Source organism: Rhincodon typus, chromosome 18 (assembly GCF_021869965.1).
Source record: "Rhincodon typus isolate 14 chromosome 18, sRhiTyp1.1, whole genome shotgun sequence".
Lineage (NCBI taxonomy): Eukaryota > Metazoa > Chordata > Chondrichthyes > Orectolobiformes > Rhincodontidae > Rhincodon > Rhincodon typus.
In genome coordinates this window covers 19,888,418-19,913,376 of record NC_063349.1, presented here as the reverse complement: position 1 = coordinate 19,913,376, position 24,959 = coordinate 19,888,418, and the positions used below count along the sequence as shown (strand labels likewise).

Genomic DNA, 24,959 nt, shown 5'->3' with positions numbered 1-24,959 from the left:
CTCCCGACTGGTGTCTTATACGTGGGTGGGTAATCTTTGGGGATTAGGTGTGTCACTCATTGAAAGAAAGCCAGTATCTGACCTGCTCTTGTAACCATACTATTGAGGTGGCTGGTCAAATTAAAATTCCAGTAGTGGTGAACCTCAACACATTAATGGTGGGAGATTCCACCATGATACTGCTACTCAATGTTAAGGGTGTTACAACCAGATGAGGAGGAATGAATTGACTCCTTTCTTTTTAACCTCCTCATTTGGCTCAACAAAGATTTGTAACTTTTTAACACACAGCTATATAACACTTCAATTAAAACACGGTTCACTAATTCAAAAATGAAGGAAACAATTAAAATGTTTTCTTAGGAAAAGAAACTGGAATTTTGTTGCTAATCCTGGGAAAAATCATAAAAAGCAACACACAAACAAAGGTATAAAGTTTAAGAAGGGAGAGTGTGTAGTGCAAAATAAAGGAAGATCGAGAATTTAGAGGTCAAAAAGTCCTCAGAACCCTTGAGTCATTAAATCTCACTTGAAACCATGGTTGTTTAATCGATAACTTGTACCTTCGAAATTTGTAGAAAACTTTGAGTTTCGATGATTGAATGTTTCTCCAAGTTGATTTTCATTGGGTGTTGTCATGTGAGAGGCTGAGATATAAAAGCAGGGACAGACAAGCTTTCTAATTCTGCTGCTATAATTCCACTCTTCTCTTTATTATGCCCAAAAGCAGTTGCCCCCAAAAAACCATTGCTTTGTGCACTCCAATTTTTTTCCAATCTGGATCATCTGCAGGCAACTTTCATCTCAAACTTCCAGAAAGGTGTAAATCACACAGAAGATAGAGATCTAAAGAACTGGTTTCAGTAATTTTGATGGGATATTAATTTCAGTTCAGACTGGGTCTTGTTTATTATGGATTGATGAACTGGCCCAACCTCTGGTCACTGAAGGCATCTTAGGTCAATGTCTTTCTTTTGTTAAAATCATTTTAGTCCGTGAAAGATCCACAGTGTTAAAACTCAGACGTGGAAGTCGAAAATTGGTGTCCATTTTTAATACTCTCCTAACAAGGGGAGGTTGTTAAGTTGTCACTTGTTGGTCATTAATTAGCATTTATGTGGTGTGAGAGAAACTTGCAATTTATCAACAAGCCCTGAATGTTGTCCACGTCTTGCCAAATATAGGCATATTTGGCGCAAACTGCTGCATTATCTGACGAATTGTGAATGATTTAAGGGGAATAATCAGCCAAGGATATAAGATTTTCAGTAGATGAACCTTCTCCTGAGGTTCATAGTATGAGAGATGCCAGTCTGTAGCCAATTGGATTCACTCTATGTGATATCATAAATGGCTGAAGGCTCTGGATACTGCTAAAAGTATTGGTTTCAACAACATCCCACTAATGATCATGAAAACTTGTGCTCCAGAACTGGCCATGTCTCTAGACAAGCTGTTCCAGTACAGCTACAAAACTGGCATCCCCCAGCAATATGAAAAATCGTCCAGGTATGTCCTGTACGCAAAATGCAGGAAAATACAACCCAGTCAATTACCACTCCATTTGCCTACTCTCGACCATGAGTAAAAGAATGGAAGGTATCATCAAAAGTGCTATCAAGCAACACATCCTTAGCAATAACCTGCTCCTTGATGCTCAGTTTGAGTTCCATCAGCTTACTCAACTCCTGACTTCATTAAAGTCTTGGTCAAACACAGACGAAAGAGCTAAATTCCAGAGGAGAGGGGAGAGTGACTGTCTTTGACATAAAAGTTACATTTGGCTAAGTGTGGAATCAAGGAGCTAGGGCAATACTGGAGTCAGTGGGAATCAGGGGGAAAACTCTCTATTGGTTGCAGTTATACATGGCACAAAGGAAGATGGTTGTCATTGTTGGGCATCAGTCATTGCAACTCCAAGACATCTCTGCAGAAGTTCCTCAGGATCGTGTCCTAGGCCCAACCATCTTAAGCTACTTCAAAGAACTTCCCTCCATCATAAAGTCACAGGTGGCTACACCAAATGGATTGCAGCAGTTCAAGGCAGAAGTTCAGCACTACCTTCTCAAGAGCAACAAGGAAAAGGCAAAAACTGCTGTCCCAGCCAGCAATGGCCACATGTCAAGAAGTAATTTTTAAAAAAAAGCCAGAAGTGATGTCAAAATACAACAGGGGGAGCTTCAATTGACCAAATGACTCTCTCTCTCAACTCTGAGCTTTCCTTTGTTCATATAATTTGATAGGCAATAGTGGGGTCAATTCACCTGTTATACTCCAGAAAGCCTTGTAGTGAAAGCGAAAATGAAGTCAATCTTTAACCACTTTTACAAGCAATTCATAGAAATACACTATGAACTTGTAGTTTGTAACCCAATCACCACAGTCTGTTTTTGTTTATAGAGACACAAGTGAATCCCCAATTACTGCCCATCACCAAAAAATTAAGCAATGAATATACAATTAATATGTAATTACCACCACTGGACAGAGTAATGAAAGAGAGGATTATCGTGTAATCTTCTAAGTGGGAAGCCGCAGAAAGATCATGCATCACAGAATTTTGTTTCTGGCTTTGGTTAAGGCTATTTCAGTGATGTGGGACTAAACCCAATTGGGAAGTTCAAACATGGAGTTACAGGCGAAATTGGTTCCGGTGTTAGAACTCATGACAAATTCAAGGACCTTCAGGAGGAAGGGGAGATTGGTGGTTAAACCATTGGTGAGGACAGAGGGGCTGAAAGTGGTTATTTTGAAAAACAATGTGATTATTGTGGTTTTGAAAATTAGGGATCAATGGCCGAGGAGAGCCAACCATTTATAATATCATTAGTACAGTGGTTTTGAAAATGTAAATAAATGTATTCTGGATGCACTTTCCCAAAACTTTTGTCCTGAAATTTTTCTCAGAACCGGAGGAGATACACACAATTAATGATCAGGAAAGAAAATCAAATCAAAAATACTCAGCAATGTTTATGGTACCAGCTAAGTTCTGTTCATGATGTCATAAATGCAAAGATAATTTTACCTGGACTGCCCTGCACAGTGTTGAAAACCATTTAACAAAAGTACAACAAAAGTAACAAAACAGGTTATACATTATCTATGCATACTTTGTACTTGTATTTTGATCAGTTTGTATTATGCTGCATGGTATTTGAAGAAATCACATCGCCGAGACAAGCATTCCAAGCATAGATGTCTCGTAGAGGCAGTATTAAGACGTAGATCCCTTATAATCCAATTGTCATAAGCTTCACAAATATTTCTTTGAAGCACTGCATTTCTGAACTCCAGTGAGATAAAACCTGAGACCAGATTCAAAAAGCATATGAATATGGGGTAGAATCGTTCCTGGTGGTGCGACTGGGTAGAGATAAATTTTAATACTCTTCCCCTCAGAGGAATTTATTTTTCCCAAGCAATTTATTTCTACAACAAACTTCCTTCAGGTTTAATGCTTAAATAACAAAGAATTGTTAGTCAGACTTGCTTGACCAAAATTTCTATTTTGTGCCTTGAAGTTAATAATAAGTTAGTATCATTCCACCCCCTGAAAATTATACTTATTAAGTGGGTGTTGTTTCTTAAAAGCAAGTATCCCTCCAATTTGTTTCTGCCGAAAAAGTATAATAAAATATTTCAGAGCTCCAATCCCGGTGTTATAAATGTTCAAATTCTGTATTGGCCGACAGTGTGGTTTTCTAAACTGAGCTTCAATTATGTTGAGAAAGAAACAAGAGCAGGTAATAGACAGTTTCTGAAAGGAAAGGGGATATTAAGAGAAAAGTGACTAGAAGGTAGTTGTTAAGTTTGGGCCCATGCTTCTTCTCCAAGAATAAATAGCAATATGTTGACTTAAAGGTATAAGGAAATGAATGGAAGATGGTGGCACAGTAGTCACTGGACTAGTATTCCTGAGACCCAGGCTAATGATCTGGGACAAAGGTTCAAATCTAGCTGCATGGAATTAAAAGGAAATGTGTGGCACAGTGGTTCAAGTCTTCAGAGTCGTGTCAGAACGAGCCTGAAATGGCTGATTAAAATAATTACAAAGGAATTGAATAAAGGAAAGAGTCCGACAACTATTGAGATGATTTCTGAGCTACAGGCAGTATGGTATGGACAATTCATTGCTTCTTTAAAATATCTGCGGTGTATAATTGTTTTAAAGAATGCTTGAAGAGGTATTTAAGAGTCTGCTTGAAATTTTAAAGGAATCAATTGTAATTTTCTTACATAATAAGGATCACAGATCAATGTCACCTGGAAATCCTTGACTTGTAAGACAAAAGAGAAACACAGACACAAAGAAAAACTACAAGTTGAAGGCCTAAAGGTGGAAGGCAACAAGTAAGAAAGAGCAAGCAGACTGAGACAGAGAGAGCAGCCGCACAGAATTCTTGTAAGGAGGTGAAGCAAGCCATCCTCAGGAAGAGGTCAGTGTCTTTATTTGGCAAAAAAAGGAGGCTGAAGCTCTTGACTGGTTAAAAAGGTTTAAGACCTGGAAACCTTTGTTAAGAGCTTAGAGATGCTAAAGCACTAGATGTTTTCCCACTAGTCACCAAATTGAACCGTATTTGTTATTTGTTGATTGTTGAAAAGGAACACTAGAAAGCTACGCCATCAGGATGTTGTGATCAAAGGAAGAGTGGCTCTACTGATGATAATTATACAGTAAAACTTGAAGGTGAAAGCTGTTGTCAGATAGGACTCCTGATCTTCACTGCATGAAGAAAGAACAGCGTTTCATGGAACTGTGCAGCTACATAGTGCTACATTCATATGGGAATGATGTGAATGTTCGTGGTTACATAAGATGAAGTTTTTAAAGTGAAATTTATCTTTTTGATTTTAAATATCTTTGGTATGTTAATTAATGCATAATTTGCATCAGCTCTGATTGACATTAAAGTGTAAAATGCAAAAAGTGAAATCTTAAATGACAATTTCTACATTTGGATGTCATTCAGTAAATTTGGTTATTTTGTCTGATGGTTTCATCATAACCCTCTAAGTCTCTTTAAAGTACATTGTTTTCAGACAGTACTGTTTGTTCCCCTCCAGCTACTGCCATTGTTGATCAATTAATATTTAATCACTATCTGCGCAAATGAATACTCTAAATTATAAGAAAGCTTTGATTATTATAAACATAGAACAGACTATGAAATAACTTTGAGACACCTTGGAGTTATTTCTGATCAGCAATGCGTATTTGCTAAGTGTTATATAGAGTAAGGAAACTCAATTATTTACTCAAAAGAATCACTAAACACTGGTTCCAATAATTTGTAAAAGCAAACTTGCACGTACTTGAATTAGATCCAGTATCAGCTCGTGATGCAGTTGATATTCGGTCTGCTAAGCAATGATACTTGATTTAAGCTTTGCGCAAAAATTAAGCTTTTAAGACGTCAGCTGTAGGTGAAAGCTGTATTTGCATTTCAACTTCAGAATATTGATACAACTTTCATTAAGCTGAACATTTGCTGGATGTTGACTTCAATAGTACCTCCAAAATTATTGATCATCAGGCATGATTTTTTTATTATTCGATTATCTTTCAGTTATTTTTTCTAAATTTAAAAATTTATCACAGGAATAATTTTACAGGGTTTTTTTAATTATATTAGTTGCAGGTACTTCTTCAAGTGTTATTATTTGAGAATAATTATTTCTTTCTTAATAAAAATATCTGGAGAGAAATAGGGCAAGTGGTTTTGTTTTTGATTATCCAGCACAGCACCACCTTGGACCTGAACCTGTTGGTGAAATAGAATGCAAGACACCTTTTTCCTTTGTGTAGTGTTTATTGATGATTTACTCTCAGATATCTTCTAATCAATCTGTTCAGAGATGTCACACCTCTGGAACAGGTGGGTTTTGAACCCAGGCCTCTTGCTTCAGAGGTAGGGACACTACCAATGTTTCACAAGATCTCACTATTTGCACACAAAGCTCTTACCATACCCAGTATCATCTGCTTCCTCTATATATTTACTTAGTCATCAATGAATTAATCAACTCCAGTCAACAGCATTGACTCTTGCTACACTGACATTTTGCACTGCATTTCCCTGCAGATGAGGTTAATGGTTTTCTTTCAGCCATCTAATTGGCAAGGGAATGAAGGTTTATGGGAGAGAGGCAGAAAAGTTAAGGTCACATCAGATCAGTTATGACCTTATTGATAGAGGGAGCAGGTTTGAGGGACCAAACTGTCTATTCCTGCTCCTATTTTTTCTGTTTTTATACATTATATTTGGGAATTCTGGCTATTTGCGTGGAAATCTTGTAAGTAAATTACTCGGGTCTTGTAGATAATTAGATAATTACTACTTAATTATCAAGATGCCAGTTGTAAATGGAGGTTGAATCAGACAACTTAGCACTTCACTGTGCTCACCTGAAACATGCATTAGGCTCCATAATCATGCAAACCAGACTTCTACACAAATTGCATTACCCTGATTACCACCCCGGTTACACTCTTCCACCCTCTTCTGTTGAGCAGAAGATATATAAGTTTGAAAACACATACAAATTGATTCAAGAACAGTTTCTTCCCCGTTATTATCAGACTTCTGAACAGACCGCTCAAATGTTAATTCTGATCTGTGTCTCTGCACTGAGGCTGGAACACTATACTCTGCACTCTGTTCTGCTGCCCTGATGCACTTTATGACCTGTTTGTATAGCACGCAAAACAACTTTTCACTGTATCTTGGTACATGTGACAACAATAAATCAATCAATCGCACTATGGGCTAAGATTATGCTACAAATACTCCATTTGTTGTACCAGGTTCAGACCAACCTACTTAATGGTGTTCAAAGAGATCACCAGAAGTTACTCAATGAGAGGCCTACTTCCACATCTGCAAGAGAAACAAGACTGCCACGTCTGGATACCTAAGCAAATTTGGCCTGCAGCTAGTATATTAAATGCAATGACCCCTCCACCCTCCCTTACCTCTGGGATGGACACTTTGCTGATTGATTCCTCTTGTCAATCAGCACATTTTTTGCCATGACCAGTGAGGTACAGCAACATGCCCTTTCATTGCCCACAGTTATGTAGTATGTAGTAAATGCCTGAACCCAAGAATTGCAGAGCTTGAAGAATGCAGCTCACCATCAACTTATCCAGGGCAATTAGGGATGGGCAATCAATAATAACTTAGGCAGCACATTTCATATCCCATGTATGGATGAAAAAAAAAGGCCGAACAGCAGGTAATGTGACAGCAGGAAACCCCAATGAGATAACAGTGTGCCAATAAAATTCTAGATTCTTTAAAATAAAGAATTTTAAAGTTGCCATGATTAATGTCAAATAATGTAATTTAGTTAGAATTTAAAGAACGTGTGATTTCAGCCACATCATTCAGGGAAGGCACAGAGCATCAGCTAGGCACTTCCCATCACTGCAATTAGGAAAATCGGACAGAGGCAACTGAATTGGCTACACACACACCTCTGCCAATAGTCACAGATTAGTTTAAATCTCACCCACAACACAAGTGACACAAACCAAACAAAACAGATAGATGGAATAAGCATGGAGACTGTCACCATTTGGTGGGGGAGAAAAGAGATGAACTGGGGCAGTAGGAGGTCTGTGAGGGCTACCAGCACCAGCATATATATATTTGCACAGTCTTGTGATGTCAGTACTGCTGGAAAAGACAGTATTCACCATTCCTCCCTAATTGCCCTTGAGAAGGTAGCAGTGCAATAATGATGGTTCTGCAATGCATTTCCCATCATAAGTGAACTGGAGATTTCTTTTCCAGGCTATTAAAACACCCAAGACCTTTTTGGGAAAAAAAAGGTCAATGATTTCCTACCCTAATCTTTCTCCCATCATTGCACATTGATGATTTCCACTTCTGTGGAGTGCTTTGGGATGTAATATTCATATCAGTTGTAACAGATTCAACTGGCAGTTAAAACATTAATGGTATTCTTTTGCTGATCATATGTATATTAGAGAATAAAATATCAGCAATGACAGATAAAATTTCAGTGTGAAACCAGGTTGAGCTATATACATCTCATACAGCTCCTTTTGTGCAAAAACCTATTGCAGTTTAACCCAATAACTCTTAAACTCACTTAATCATCCACTTTCATAATGGTTTACTGTGATTCCCAAACAGCACAGCTAATATGAAATGTGTTGTATGTTTTGCACATTTGCAGTAGGGTTTCAATACACATTGAAAATAAAAATGTCACATAATAAATGTTCAAAGATTTTGAATCCTAAATATATTTATCTTTAATTTTAACAGTTACGTTTGTAGTGTTTTCTTATGCTAGTAGAAAGAAATTGCAAGCCAGTAAAAATGACCCATTCCCAAACACAGAGACACAAATGGATTAGCAGAGGTTTAAATGAAATGGAGTGCACTCACACAGAATAAAGATTAACAATTTGTAACAAAGTGTGCAAGCAATTGTGAGAAACAGGAGGTAAAGCAGATTCTCACCATTCTGAACAAAATAGCTGCTTAAGTTCATCTGAATGACTAAGCCCATATGCCCTCCTCATCATCCTATTTGGTTGCAGATGATAAGGACAGCCAATGATTGCGTGGAGACAAAATAACAGCAAGTTAGTAAATGCAGGCAACAACCAGACTGTACATTAGAATAAAGGTAAGCAAAGATGCTTTTCCAGTGATTTCCTTCCCTGTGTTTCATGAAAAGTAATGGATAGACACACCATTCAGTTTCCTGTGAATGGTACCATTCAATATTTTATTGCAGTGACAGGTTTGTATTCACTGTACCAACATACAAAATATATTCCCTGAACCTAAAGCGAGGATGAAGGAAATAAAACAATGAAAAGTGGTTATATCATTATATGTCTTCCTCTCAGTTTTGAGTAGTTTCATCTTTAGGATATGCCAGTAGTGTCAGTCCACTACTACACCAATCTTCATCATGGAATGGTTAGAGTTGGATTGAAGGATACAAAAATCTCACTTAAAGTATACCGAAACTGCAAAGCTGAAATTAATTGTCTCATTTCAAATTATAAACATTGATAGGCTAATTACTTATCAGAATGAAGATAAAAGGATGTAATTCACACACAGTCAACATCAGAAGAGACTTCAGACGTCTCCATGTTTTATCTTAAAACAGATTGCACCAAGTTGCTCCAAAAGTAAGATTTTCTTTCTAGTTGGCCATGGTACTTTTTTTTTCCCATGCTAAACTTGTAAATAAGTTCTACAGTTGCCTTTCTCTTTTTAAAATAAATTTTGAGTGAATACTATCAACTGTTCCTCAGTTCAAAGGTGATGCCTACTCAGCGTCATGAGATTCTGCTGTGGGTCTTCATGTGACTCAACAGGCTAATTCCTCTCTGGGCATCTGAGGCAGAATGTCCCATAAATTAGTAGGATTAGAATGCAGGAAGTAGACCGTTCAGGAGAATGCATGTCCACACACTGTGATCTTTCCCTGCTATGAATAAAAGAGGAATAGTTTCAATTGCTGTATTCCCCAAGTCAGGATGGGGACTGTGGAATCCCACAATAGTAGGATTAAATCTCAGAATTGTGATGTCATCAAAATCCCAACAGCTTTGAAGACCCAGAGAGTAATACTATTAAAGTTGTTTTAAACAATTTGATTGCTTGTTGCAGCTCTCCCAGTGATGATGGTTAACCCATGGATTCTACCACAGAATGCTGGGAGCTAACCTGGAGTCTCCGTGTATTCACTTCTGAGGAGATGTTGAAAATGCTTTTTTCAGAGTTGATGTGTGGCATTGTCGTCCTTAAGAGGAGAAATACCACTCTGCGAGCAAAGAAAATTATGTTCATTTGACTTTGGTCTATAGATGGCCCTGGCGGCTTTGAAGAAGCTTCCCATCTCATGATAGCCAGCATATTATTGAATCTCTCAAGACTCCACTGCCAACAAATGACCTTCCTTTGACAGGTTTGTTTCTGGGTATTAGTCTTGAGCTGGATTGCTGCTTTCCTGACTTGTGACTTTGAGTTGTTTTGCCAGAGAATGAAGGCTACTTGTTTTTGTTCTGAGTGGTCACATACATTTCAACATCATTTTCATCAAACTGATCCTGGTGACAGCATCGCTGTGAGACCACTCTGAGACCCAGTGGTCAAAGCACAGTTATCCAGTGCAGTTGGGTTTATTTGGTCCCACTGCGCTAGAATTGAATTGAACATGCAAATATTTTCTAGATTGGTCATTACTGTGCTTGGAATTCCCCTCTTCAGTCAGGCTTCTTTAGAACTGAGGCACTGATCTTCTTCCTCTTAGGCATTTGGGCCTTATGATGTCTTGGTACTAGGTGGATGTTCACCACATTGAACTGGTCCATGATCTGTCCAATAGGCATAAGTTCTCCAAGTGCATGGAGTGATGCAGACAGCACTCAGATCTTTGATTTGAACAAGAACATAATCCAGGAGGTGCCATTATTTTGATCTTGAATGCCTTCCAGCCAGGAGAAAATGGGACAGATTATTTTTACCTTTTCTAATCACCTCTTCCCAATTTAGGATGTGCAGAGGTCCACTCAGTCACAGATTATGCTATCAAAAGACACCTTCATCCATTGCAGGTCTCCAAAGGCCTTCATGAATCATGCAACCTGTGCACAGATTGTTTACCAGGAATTCCTATGTTCACAATTCCATTCCCATCACCAATTCTCCATTGTTACAGGACTTGGCATGGACCCTGGTAGAAGCCTGAATGTGACTTTATTTAATGTGTAGGCCCTGGAACATCATCAATGTTCACCTTGAAGGATTAAGAAGTGGTCAAGCTTTAGGACATGTCACACCACAGTGTCTGGGACTATCTTGCTGCTCTATCTTGTTGCTTCTTCCCCCTTGATAGCTAGTGAGACTTACAGTCTACTTTTGAGGCCTTTTTGGACTGCAGGTTGCCTGACCTTACTGCCAGGAGCTCCTGACAGCATCAGTCAAGGAGCTGTCAGAACTTGCAAGCCTCTCTATCTCAACATGGTGGCAATCCATAATGGGAATGCCAACTACAAACAATTTGTTGTTTTCACAGTTAAATCCAGTTTTCCTAGCTATGGAGACAAGAGTCTGAAGATATTCTGCAACAGACATAATGGAGGCAGATTTAGTAAAGTAAAAATAGAAGTGCACAATCCTGACAATATTCATAGGAATAGAGACAGAGTGCTTGATATCTACAGTATCTGAGACAGTGAAGGAGATTTTTGCAATGGTTAAATGCTAGGGCGCTCCCTTTAAAGTGTGGAACTTTACCAGCTAAATATCCACTTTAAACAGAATCTTTCCCACTGTTTTCTACCAAAAAGTATCCTAACCATTATGGCATTGCCTTGGAGTTGAGCAAGAAGATTTCCAACATTCAGTGGCAAGTCTATTCCTTCAAATTCCACTGATAAACCAGACTGGTCAATTATCCACTGTGCCTGGAGTAGTATGGATTTGTCACAGAAGCTGACTTGGATTCAATCTTCAATGGCCAAAAGTGTCATCCTCAAGACTATCCAGCATTCTTTCAATTTAAGGAAATATTCTTTTAGTAAGACTGCTGGCAAATTGAGATTTGAATTCCCAATGTGCAAATTAGATATCACGAACTGCTCACGAGTGACAAATTGCTGTTCACGAGCAGTTTAATTCTTTTGAAAGTAACTAAGTTCATTGGTATCCACATTAAGATTAAATCATGGACATAGAATATTTCATTAAAAGCCATGTTTGAAATTCATCCCTAAGGAGGTCATATCTTAGTTAATTTATTCTGTTTTTTTTTGATTGAAATAAATAATGCAGTGCCAATGTTACTATTTTGGCTAAGACCATAGGACAGCGGAAAATATAGAATATAATTCCTTTATTTGGACAGCAACAAGTGGTTGTCACACTTAACAAATATCTTGTCAATTACACTTACCTTCAAGCAACAGGTCTGCTAGGATCTAGAAAACGTCTATGTTAATAGTATTATCTTTGATCTCTCATCATAATCCTGTAAATTAGGAAACTTCCACTTTCAAAGACATTATATTGCATTCATAGATTGAGTGCAAATTTAAACTCATTGTACTGAACATATATATGTCTCAGCAAAATTAGGACTGCACATAAGTGCTGGGAGCTTCAAGCAATACTCCAACTTAGTACTTCTTGAATGACAGGTGATAAAACAAAAGAAACAGGTAAAGAGAAAAATAATTTGAACACAGAATGAGGGTATGCACCTGTGATTCTCTACGCACCTTAAAATCGTGATCTCAGCATTACTGTCATGCTAAATGCTAGGTGCAATGTGAGGGAAATCACCATTGACAAATCAGAGACAGGGCAGGACAGCAAGAAAACAAATAATAATGTGACTCTTTCTAAAACAGCTATCAATGTACACCAACAAAGCTAGACTCCCAACATTCACTCCTGCTCTCAGGGAAACTCGGTCATGCCTTGATAAGATTAAGATAAATTTAACTAGATTTCATTTGAAGCTGTTTTTTTTTGATTGCTGTAAATGCACAACACTGTCACTTTTTGCCTGGTACTCAAGAACATCATAAATGTAACTTAACAAAACGGCAGACAACTTTTCAAATGGAAACTTTACACATTAACAAGTGCACCGTAGAGCATTATAAAATTACAGTCCAATTCGGGCATGTAGGAAAAATTAAGAACATTTTGGATGTACTGATTTCTGAAACTAATTATGATTTAGTTCAATGCAATATTGATTTTTTTTTGGAGTCAATCATAGGTAATAACAATTTTGAAATATAAGATTACTTCAAGTGTACAGGCAAGTATTACCATAATTAATTTCTCACGATATTATCACTGGGCTGAGTTTACAAACATGTGCTCTTAGACGGAATCAGACATTATAAAATTGACCCTCATATCTTTCTATCTTTCCAGGGAGGCAATCATCAGGTATTTCTGATTTGCTAGTAATCAAGGAGCAATTTCAAAAAAATGTTATAGAAACATTATAAAAAATGTTATAGATCCAAAACAAAAACCTTCTAAGCTATGTGGAATCTTATATTGTTATGAAGTGGAGATAGGAATTAAAATCCCAGAAATTGCTAAGGCACATTTGTGGCCTTTGCTGATTCATCAACTATAAGTATCTCATCTTAATAACATTTATGAGCAAGGATTCCTTGCTTTTAGAGGCTACAAAGTGAAAATGTTACAATCCTCAGTGTGTGCTGTCTTGTTATCAATTCAACAATGAAAAAATCATTTGTTACTTACCCTCTCAAAAGTTTTCAGAATTTTGAAAATCTCTATTAATTTGACCCTATTTTTACATTTACATGCTGTGGAAACTCCTGTTGTAGAAGCGGTGAAGATGCAGACACAAAATAAGTCAGTAAGTGTTGCATTTATTAGAAGAAAACAATAATGTGGAACTGATGTAAATTTTTTTTAATCAAGTATTGAAAAAATTGATAGGTAACTTTGGATTAAATTCAAAGAGATGGTTCAAGACAAACCTCTGAAGGTCAAAGCTAAACACTTAATTTGCAGGGATAACAAAGTGTGGAACTGGAGGAACACAGCAGGCCAGGCAGCATCAGAGGAACAGGAAAGCTGATGTTTCAGGTTGGAGCCCTTACTTTCCATTTGGTGGGGGGCTGGTGAAAGCCGCAGGACAAGGTAGGTTCTGTGTCTCAGAAGGGTTGGGGTGATGATATAGGAGAGTTTGGGGGATTGATCCCAGATCATGGATAGGTTAGTTTAGTAGCCTGGGGGATTGGCTGCTATAACAAGCATCAGAGGGTCACAGGAAAGTATGGGAATGGGTGGACTGGAGCTCAAAGCCTGGGAAAGGATTCAGAGTTTGGGAGGCAGAGGGGAAGCTGAACATCTGTGAAGGGGTTTAGAGCCTTAGGAAGGGAATCAATGACCTTTTTTTGGTTAAAAATTCTACCCAATGTGTCTGCAGTTAAGAAAATAAAAATGGAACCCATTCACAGATTGCAAAAACCTCATTCTTCTACAACCTGAGAACACTCTTAACTGAAAAAGCATTGTTTTTGGTGTGGACCAAGTAAATTCTGACTTCTGAGCTGAAAGCTGAAATCAAAATTCAAAATCAGAATGGATCATGTTTTTTCTACTGTAAAACAAAACCAAAGAAAATTATGGTAGGGAAGTCAAAGATATTTCTTGGGCACTTGTTCTTCATTGTTAGAATTTCAACCTTTTTTTGTGCGTTACTTCTATCACAAATAGTGATTGTTCAAAATTTTAATCAATTTTGGACCAATGATACTGATCATCATAACCATTATTTAAACGTGATCCTAATTACCATTGGTTGGAGGTGAGTCTGAGTCCAGCCAGCGTGGGAGACGAGTTGGAGACCATGCCTGCATGGGAGGTGAGAACAGGAGGTGAGTCGTGGGCCTGAGCCTGCAGTGGGAGCTAGTCCAAGCCCAGGGCGGCCTGGGAGATGAGTCACAGGCCGGAGCCCAGAGTAGGAGGCAGTCTGAGCCTGGGCCAGCCTGTGAGACGAATCCCGGAGGTGAATCGCGGGCCGGAGCCGGAGACTGTCTGAGTCTCTGAGGTGAGTCGCAGGCTGGAGCCCGGAGCAAAAGGCATTCTGAGCCCAGGCCAGCCTGGGTGACGAATCCTGGAAGCAAGGTGTGGGACAGAGCCCGGTGCGTGGACGCAGTGAGGCTTGTGTTCTGAAGCCTGGCAGGCACAGACTCAGTGAAAAGGATTATGTTTTGAGTACCTTTAAAAGATACTTCTTATTCCTATTCTGGATTTTAAGTAATTCGAGTACTTTTTAAAACTTTGCATTCCTATGCTAGATTTTTTAAAACTCTTTCAATTTGTAAGAAACACTTAAAGTATTCTGTACCTAAGATGGTGCCAAAGTGGTGACATTACAAGCTTCTTACTGCATTCATTTGAGTGCACGTGACAATAAAGGCTACTCTATTCTATTCATCTGTAAAATAAGTCTACCTTGGGAACAACGCCTTGCAGTCTCCATGTACCAAACATGACCACCAACATTTTATACATTTGTTAGTTTTATTATGAGTGGGATAGATCTACGAGTGTACCAATCGAATTTAGACAGCGAAACTACGCTTCTAATTTATGACAACTAAGTTTCATTTTTTGTAGTTACCAATTTCACAGCCTGATGGCAACCTAATTACAATCAACCTAACATTACTCTTCTGCAATCGCTATCAGAAATCTGTAAGAGAACCATTATATTGCTACAGCATAGGTGACTGCTAGGGTTGAGGAAAGAGATTGAAAAGAATCAAACTACCTGTATTTAATTAATGCCATGCTACAGTTTTAAATGTCTTTGGATGGACTGTGGAAGGAGAAAACTGAGGGATGCAAGAAAGTCCACAATTTTAATATCAGAGAAAGGAAGGAGTAAGTGCACCTTGATTTCAAGTTTTGATATCAATATGGTGAGAAAAGAAAAAAGCATTTGCAACTATGAGAAGATTTATCTTTTATCTTTTTGGATTATATTCACTATGCTAAATTATGCAGATCAACAATTCAGTCTGGAGCATGTAATTCTAGAAAAAGGGAGCTTTCTTGTACAAAATAAGGCAATATGTAATGAAAATGAAAATGGTTCAATAAAAGTTGAGAAACCAGAAAATGTGCTTGGTACACCCTTAAAAATTCCCACATAAAATCTCACCAATTATTCCAATTGTTGCTGCTTTGTCTGTCATGTGAGATGGAAAGAATTAAGTAAGAAACGATCAGCAACTAGTAAATGGAAACACATGACACTCACTTGAATTGGGGAAAAAAGGGGCATGTGAGAAATCATTTACTAGTTGCAAATAGCACATATAAACACTGGAAACCAATCATGACTTGAACAGGAGCCACAAGGTGGAGGGAACAGAAGTGTGTGCATGTGCCACTGTATTTCACAAAGCAAAAGTACTTGCATATTTTTAATGCACTGGTTTTCCTCTGTGTGTTGTCAAGACATTTGCCAAGGCTCATGCCAGACTCCATGCGCTCAAAAGCACCGAAGTACTTTAGATATAATTAGGACAACAAAAAGTCTCAAAAGTGAGTCTAAATGGATTTTAATCATGTACAACATATGTTGTTGACACTGATTAGTGATGTGAGTTTTACAGAAGATTCAATTTCTCTGGTGTGAATTTTTGCTTGACAAAATTTCAACTTTAATTCTAACAGATAATCACAATCAATTTTAGAAAAACTAAACTATTACAAAATAACTTGCAGCCATGATAAAAATGAAATTATCCTTGGAAAAACAAGCTGATTATTGTTACGGTAAAACCAATGAGTTTCTGTTAATCACTTGCCCAAAAATGTTCTGATTGAATTTGATTTGACTTTTGTTATTAGGAAATAAGATGATCTGTTCTAGCATGGCTTATGATTACATTTATATCCAGAATATGGATTCAGTGGGGTTCTTGGAGGAACTCATGAACGCCTCATCTTTCCATGAGGGCACAGATTTGTGCTAACAGATGAAATGACCGCAATCCGGCTTTACTGTGGGTGAACCAAATAGGTCTAGTTCAGACAAGTGCAGTTCCAACTAGATCAAAGGGCGCCAATCTAGGTTTTACTGGTCGAGTAAATTTAGACAATCTTTGCTGCTCAACTGTAGGCTGAGAGAATCATATGACAATATCCTAACGTACATACTGATGAATATAAATGTAACAGGCCTGTTGATTTTTACAACTGTAAGAGATATTCCCATCTTGTGGCGCAGTTTTACAGCCCTTCACATTGCCGTGTTAAATTATTCAAATTGAATCCAGGTCTGTTGCATTAACACATCAGCAAGAGAAAGGCTGAGAGAAATGATACAAGTACTCCGTAAGTCCTAATAATTCACTGTGCAGTTCCTACTTAGATACCAAAATGTTGCTCACCTGTTCCGGGGAGAGTTTATGGTTCATCGGGTCTGAATGCGCTGAGGATTTCAGGTGGTCCTCCTCATAATTATCTGCCATTAATTTCATTCTGTTCTGAGTCTGTGAAAAGGAAACAAAAATATTCAAATCCATTTGATTATCCACCTACACTGACAAACAGTAGTACTTTTTTAAAGTAAATTATTAAGAGAATTTTCCTTTTAACATTTTCAGTCAGATGTGCTCTTTGGGGTTGGGAGGGGTGGAAGGTGGTAAATAACTGTTAATCATGCCCTTTTTTATTCCAAGTGTTATTAAGAAAACTTCAAGATATATGTATACCTGTGTGTGTACACACAGAACAGGCTCCACACAGTGTTTAAGTTGGAACTTTCGAACATGGTTACATTGCATTCATATTGAAACACCTTAATGTAGCTTTGTCACTTTTCAAAATCCCCATGTTTTTCTCCTCGTCTTTGATACATGCAGGTCTCATCAGGCTCTTCCACACAAAGGGATTTTGAATTGGGTGTGCACTAGATCGGTACTGAGAAGGGAGATCATAGTACCCAGCTGAGACAGTTTGCAAGATGCCTGAACAATTCTGATGGTAGAACTTCACTTGCACAGAAGCAGAAAAATGCTAGCACAAACCGAGCATTGACAAGTTCTGAGACTGTGCAAAACAAAATAGCTCAATGACTTAATTCTTGTATTACTGCAATGTAGCTTAATGTATATTTGTGAAACAGCACTTCATCTTTTGACTAGGCACTTGATAACTTTGCTGTCAATGCTGAGTTCAACAATGTCAGTTCATAACCTTAGCCCTCACTTTTTCAGATAGCAGCTGCTGGTGATAATTCTGCTTTCCCATTTACATCTCCTTTAGATCCATTTTGTTTTTACTTGTCTTATTAACAACAACTTCTGTGTTGCACATGATTACTTTTGTCATTTAAGCTCTCCTGTTTCTGCATTTACTTACAACTAACACAGAAACAGAAATTAGGAGCATGAGTAGGTCATTTGGTCCTTCAGTCTCTGACATTCAATATGATCGCAGCTGATTATCCAACTCAGCACCCTGTCCCCATTTTCTCCCCATAATTATGATCTCTTTATCTTCAAGACCTATACATAACTCCTTCTTGAAAACATTCAATGTTTTCCTCTCAACTGCTTTCTATGGTAGAGAATTCCACAAGCTCACCACTCTCTTGGTGAAGACATTTCTCCTTGTCTCAGTCCTACATTGTCTACTCTGTATCCTTAAACAGTGATTCCTGGTTCTGGACTCCCTAGTCATTGGAAACATCATTCCTGCATTTACCTTGTCTCCTCCTGTTTGAATTTTACAGGGTTCTATGAGATCTCCCCTCATTCTTCTAAACTCCAGTGAATACAGTCCTAACTGAACCAGGGTCTCTTCATATGCCGGTCCTGCCATCTCAGGAATCAGTCTATAAACCTTTGTTGCATTCCCTCCATGGCCAGAATACCTTTCCTCAGATAAGGAGACCACACTGCACACAATACTCCAGATGTGATCTCATCAAGGCTCTGAACAATTGCAGCAGACGTCCCTCCTCCTGTACTTCAATTCTCTTGCTATGAAGGCCAACGTACCATTTGCCTTCTTCATTGCCTGTTGCACCTACATGCTTACTTTCAGCAACTGGTGTACAAGGGTACTTATGTATCAATGCAGGTCCTCTTTTTTAATCTATCATCATTCAGATAATAATGCGTCTTCCTGCTTTTGCTATCAAAGTAGATGACCTCCCATTTATCAATATCATACCTCATCTGTCATGCACTCGTACATATACTCAACTTGTCTAAATCATACTGAAGCATCTTTGCATCTGCCTCACCCAATTCACCCTCTCAACTAGCTTTTTGTGTTGTCTGCAAACTTGGAGATATTACGTTTAATTCCCTTGTCTAAATCAATTATATATATTGTGAACAGCTATGCCTAAACACAGGTCCCTGTGGTACCTCAATATTCACTGCCTGACAACCAGGAAAAGAACCATTTGTGCCTATGTTTTGTTCTCTGACAGCCAGCCAGTCCTCTATCCATGTTAGTACACTACCCCAATCCCATAAACTCTAATTTTATATGCTAATCTCTTATGTGGGACCTAACGAAAAAATTTCTGAAATCCAAGTGAACCACATCCACTGGCTCCCCCATATCAATTCTACTAGTTACATCCATGAAAAGTTCCAGTCGATTTCTCAAGCATGATTTCCATTTTGTAAATCCATGCTGATTCTGTCCAATCCTGAGACTGTTTTCTAAGTGCTCTGTTATTAAGTCTTTCAAAATGGACTCTAGCGTTTTCCCCACTTTCGATGTCAGGAGAATTGGTCTACAATTCAGTACTTTTCTCTGTAATTCCCTCTTTTAAAAACTGTAGTTGGGTTACATTATCTACCCTCCAATTGATAGTAACCATTCCAGAGTCTATAGAGTCTTGAAAGATGACCACCAATGCATCCACTATTTCTAAGGCCACTTAAATAAACCGGAATGTAGACTATTGGGCACTAGGGAATTACCGACCTTAATCCTTTCAATTTTCCCACCATCATTTCCCTACTAATACTGATTTCCTTCAGTTCTTCCCTCTCACTAGACTCTGTGTTACACAATACCTTTGCGGTGTTATTGGTCTCCTCCTTTGTGAGACAGAACCAAAATACGTATTTAATTGGTGCGCCATCTTTTTGTTCCCATTATAACTTACCATTTCTGACTGTAAGGCCACTACATTTGTGTTCACTAATCTTCTTCCCTTCAAATACCTATAGAAGCAGTTACAGTCGATTTGTATGTTCCCGGCAAACTTTCTCCCATATTCTATTTTCCCCCTCTTAATCAATCCCTTAGTCATCATTTGCTGAAATCTAAACTTCTCCCAATCCTCAGGTCTGCTACTTTCTTTGGCCAATTTGCATTTTCCTTCCTTCAGTCTAATACTATCCCTAAATTCCCACATTAGCCATGGTCGGGCCACCTTTCCAGTTTTATTTTTGTGCCTACAGTAACGATCAAAGTTGCAGTTCTTCTTTTATAATCTTTACATGATTTCCGTTGCCTATCCACTGTCATCTCTTGAAATAAAGTTCCCCAATTTATCATAGCCAGCTCACATCTTATACCATTGTAGTTCCCTTTATTTAGATTTACGACACTACTCTCAGAATCAACAGTGTCACTCTCTATCTTAATAAAGAATTCTATCATATTAGGGTCACTCTGCCCAGGGGCCAATTGTTCCTTTCTCCTTACACAATACTCAGTCTAGGATGGCCTGTTCTCTAGTTGATCTGTCCACAAATTGATCCAGAAAACTGTCCCGTAAAGACTCCAGGAATTCCTCCTCTATGGCCATCTAACTTTTCAGGACATAATTTTAAAAAATTATTGCCCTGAAACATTGGGCTGGATTTTCCAAGGTGGTTCATGATCTTGACCACGGCCTTGATTCTAGGTTGGAAATAGTTGGAGCTGGATCTCTGCCAATTTAGAAGTGCACATGGTGGGTTTAAAGGCTTCTTTCCACTGTAACATGTGTGAGTTTCTGTGGGAGCCCTACCTAGTTATAGCACAGGGGAGGGCATACTACTGAAAGAAAACTACCAGAACCATCACAAAATGGCCTGAAAGAGAACACCAACTGTTCCATTGGTCTGCCTCTTTGAAGCAGGCAGCCAAACCCGATTCCTGCCTGCTCTGGGAAAGTCTCCCAGAGGCAGGAATATGTCAGGGGTCTGTGCAATTGCAATTACTCTAAATTTCCTCCACTCCTTCCCTGACCAGCCTCTAAACCTGTCTCCACAGGGACAAGAAACATCAACTCGTTAACTCCATTTTTCTCTCTCCATAAATACAGTGTGACCTACAGAGTTATTTTTCATCTTTTAAATAGTAACATTAACCAGTCTGGCCCATATGCTTTGTATGTTCCAAGTTGGTTATTAAGTTCACTTGTAACAGCCTGTTCATGAATTCATTCACACACACCTTGAAGTCATTACGAAAGATCAACTGCACATAACATAAATTTTAAAAAAAATTACAATCTCTTAATTACTGTTATTGCTGAAGAAGGGAGTTTGTGTATACAGGTAAATCCACAACTCTGCAGTCTTAATACTAGTGAAGCTCAATTCGGGAACATTTTTCTACCTTAAATTACCATAATGTCCTGATATTGTGGTCCTTTTGGGTGCCATGGAACAAAGTCCAGGGGTGTGTTTACCTACTACAGAATGCAGTTTAAACTCTGGGTGGAAACAGACACCAGTTTCCAGTTCTGGATTTTAAAACAAAAATGTATCGTCACACTTTGCATTCTTTAAGAACATATACTGCTATTTTATTTGCAGAGTGCAATAACTAACAGAGATGGATTTTCTGCTAATGGACGTTAACTTCTTATGGATTGGGAAATAGACACAAAAGATGGAATTAACAGTTCTGAGGAAGGGTCTGTGGACCTGAAACGTTAACTCTGTTTTCTCCTTCACAGATGCTGCCAGACCTGCTGAGCTTTTCCAGCAACTTTGTTTTTGTTCCTGATTTACAGCATCCACAGTTCTTTTGGTTTTTATTTTGTGTTTAATGTGTGCACATTTACATAGCACAGTTTGCCCCATTCAGTGATCTGACTCTCCACAATAACTATAATGTAATTGCATATTTATAAATCAAATAGGCTGAGTTGTAGTTTCAATGCCCTGATTCTGATGGTGGGCTGATGTCTGGCCATGAGGGGTGGCCATGGCAGGACTCTGAAAGTGATTTTTAAGGAAGGGATCATTTAAAAGCCAGGCAATGTTGCAGTGGTTGGCTAGTATAGCTGTGGGTTATTCAGGCAACAGCACCTTGGGTGCAAGAGCGACCATTGCTACCAGGAGCATCCTGCTTAGGCCATGGAATGCACATTAAAATGCAGCGGAACTCCCCAAGGAAGCTATTGGGAGGCCACCGGATGTCCTGCTTTCTCAAATAGGAGCTGGAAAAATGCCAGCAGGTTTGGAAGTATACTTTATCAGGCCTCACACGCTTAATGTGTCTGCCACAGCAATGGGAAAATGTTGGGCTCCCTTCCCTGTGTCTTCTTCCATCTTGTTACTTGCCTTTGGCCTCCCAACTCATCTCCAAGGGCTGGGAAAATTCAGGCCTAGCATTGGTAACATCATCAATTGGTAGATGTCTCCAGCTCTTAAAGCATTGTCAGTCTACTGAATTTCCTATCAGAAGCAGTTGCAGTTCATTGGTTCAAACTGGTGGTAAGAACTGAAATACGAGGCTGGATTTTTGCCTCCAAATGGTGGGTTTGCATTATGTTGCAAATGCTGAGGTTAGTTTTTTTTTAAAGAAAGTCAAAGTTTTTACAGTATGGAAAGACGCCCTTCAGCTCATCACGACTACACCAGTCATCAAATATCCATCTATTACAATTCCCATTTTCTAGCACTTAGCCTATAGCCTATATACTAAGAATTTTCACGTGTCTTCCCCCGTCCCACACTTTTCTACATGGTTTTTTCACAAGTCAGGTAGGCCTTGGGTGTGAAATATACATGCAAAGTTGGTAACCTCATTGTGGAGGCCACAGGAAGATTATATTTTCTTCAAGACACTTTTCTTGTGTACTGATGTGGTTTTTGAAGCCCTAAAAATTGCACTCTTTGGAGAGTTTTTGATTACTGTGAGAAGGCTATAGAGGAGTTGGTAACACTGTGGAAAGTTATGCAATGGTCTGACATCTTCAAATGGTGTCAATCAATGCTGTCTTCTTATGTAGCTTTTTTTTAAAATGAAATGTCATGCTCTGTTCTGAGATTTATGTCAAATGACAGCTATGACTGTTAAAAGCCTTACTTTCAAAAGCTGCACCTGCTCCCTGTATTCATTGACACTCAGACACTTTGCTTTCAAATGGAAATGGGGCACTATTGTGAGTCTGTCAATGTAGCTGAAAATGTTTGTTATAACAGCTGTAGCCGTGATGAATGTTTGGCTGGTTTCCAAACGCTATTAATGAATTCAACTCAGTGGGTGGTCTATTCATCCAAGGACAATTTAAAATTTTAAGAGGCTTCAATAACACAATACGCCTTCAATGTGTTTATTTAGAAACCTAATAGGTACTTAACAAAGTGTAGTATTTGTAACAAGGTCAGCCAAGTGGACCTCATACAACATGAGTTCTGGTCCAATCAGGAAGCCCTGGCTGACAGATAGGAACAGGAGTGTCAGACATCCTGTTCACTCTGAGAGCTGGCTCTGAGGGGAGCTGGATTAGTGTCAAGTACTCTGCACATGTAAATAAAGGGTGATATGGTGACAGGATACCGACCTCTCTAGAGATTTTTCATAAGGTTACTTTTCCTCTGTATCATAGTAGCATTTTTTACAGAGTCAACGACAATGGGAGGAATCTTCCCAGGCACCGAATGTTGTTGACATTGGTGAGAAATTTGGAAAAATCTCTTCAGATTGGCAGTGAGGATCTTTAACAATATTGGGAGGGTGGCTGCTGTGTTTGAGTATAGACATGAGACTTCTAACCAGAGCATTCCCATGGACAAGCTCCTCATGAACTCCACTGCACCTCACAAAACACATATCTAACCCAACGTGAATGTGCGTGCCCACGTGCGTGAGGCTGAGGGTGAGTGTGTAAGTAAGAGAGAGAGTATGTATCACAGATACTCATGTGACTGGGTCAAAGTTGTCTATCTCATACGCTGCAGACACGGATGCCCCGAGGCACGGTATATTGGCGCGACCATGCAGATGTTATACAACGGATGAATGGACACCGCGCAACAATCGCCAGACAGGGATGTTCCCTCCTAGTCGGGGAACACTTCAGCGGTGAAGTGTACAGCGGTGAAGGGCATTCGATCTCGGATCTTCGGGTAAACGCCGTCCAAGGCGGACTTTGGGATACACAACAACGCAGAGTCACCGGGCAGAGGCTGATAGCCAAGTTCAGTACCCAGGAGGATGGCCTCAACTGGGATCTTGGGTTCATGCTGCATTACAGGTGACCCCACCACACTGTACTCTCTCTCTCTTACACACACGCGCGTGCGCGTGCACACACACACACACACACACAAATCTACGGGGTGAATTTGCATTTGCAGATTTGTAATTGCAGATACATTCTATTTTGTCTACAAATTGTGTGCTTTTTGAACAATGTGGCAGTTTACACATTCCTACTTTGGAAATAAAACCAGTCTGACTCCAAGTTAATACACAGCCAGATTCTAGACAAGGCCTCATACTTAAAATGCATTGTTTGACCTGAGATGTCACCTCTGGTATCCTAATAAAACCTTTAGTTATCTTGGGGCAGTGACTTGTAAGAAATTCTGGGATGTGCATATTAATCCTTTCTAACCGATTAAAGATTCTGCAGCCATCTTAGGTTTGTTCGACAAATTCGCATCAATTCCATGACCCTTTGATCTTTTGCTTATAAATTCTGTGTCTGATGCCACCTCTCTCACTGACACCTGAAGAAGGAACGAGACTCCAAAAGCTTGTGTCTTCAAATAAACCTGTTGGACTATAACCAGGTGTCATGTGATTTTTGACCTTATCCACCCCAATCCAACACCGGCACCTCCACATCATCACTAAAAATTAATTATAACATGTATGGAGCCATTTTCTTAACACATATTTATCATTAATTATGCTTTAAAAAATAACTTTTTAGAAAACTTTTCATTCCCCCCTGATCTAAAGTTTCTTCCCCTCTCTTTGCTTCTCTTCACCTGCTCTAACTTGTATTTCCTCATTCCACTAATGTTACAAACCTGGAAAATATTTGGCCCTTTGAGCCTGATCCACCATGCATTATGATCATGGTTGTTCATCCAACTCAATAGCCTGTTCCTGCTTTTCCACATATCCTTTGATCTCTTTAGCCCCAAGTGCATTATCCAAATCCTTCTTAAAAACACA

General features: G+C 38.9%; 1 protein-coding gene across 2 annotated transcripts in view; it reads right to left on the bottom strand.

The window, feature by feature from the left end:
• The window catches only part of LOC109931831 (ELKS/Rab6-interacting/CAST family member 1-like), a 682,193-nt gene that overhangs the window by 77,931 nt on the left and 579,303 nt on the right, over nt 1–24,959 (bottom strand). The window contains exon 17 of one of the 2 annotated variants that reach the window (XM_048608012.1): nt 16,967–17,068. In XM_048608012.1, the coding sequence (XP_048463969.1) occupies nt 16,967–17,068 (102 nt within the window). Of the gene's footprint in view, nt 1–16,117; nt 17,069–24,959 lie in introns of those variants that run through there. The other variant, XM_048608014.1, reaches the window with a different exon arrangement.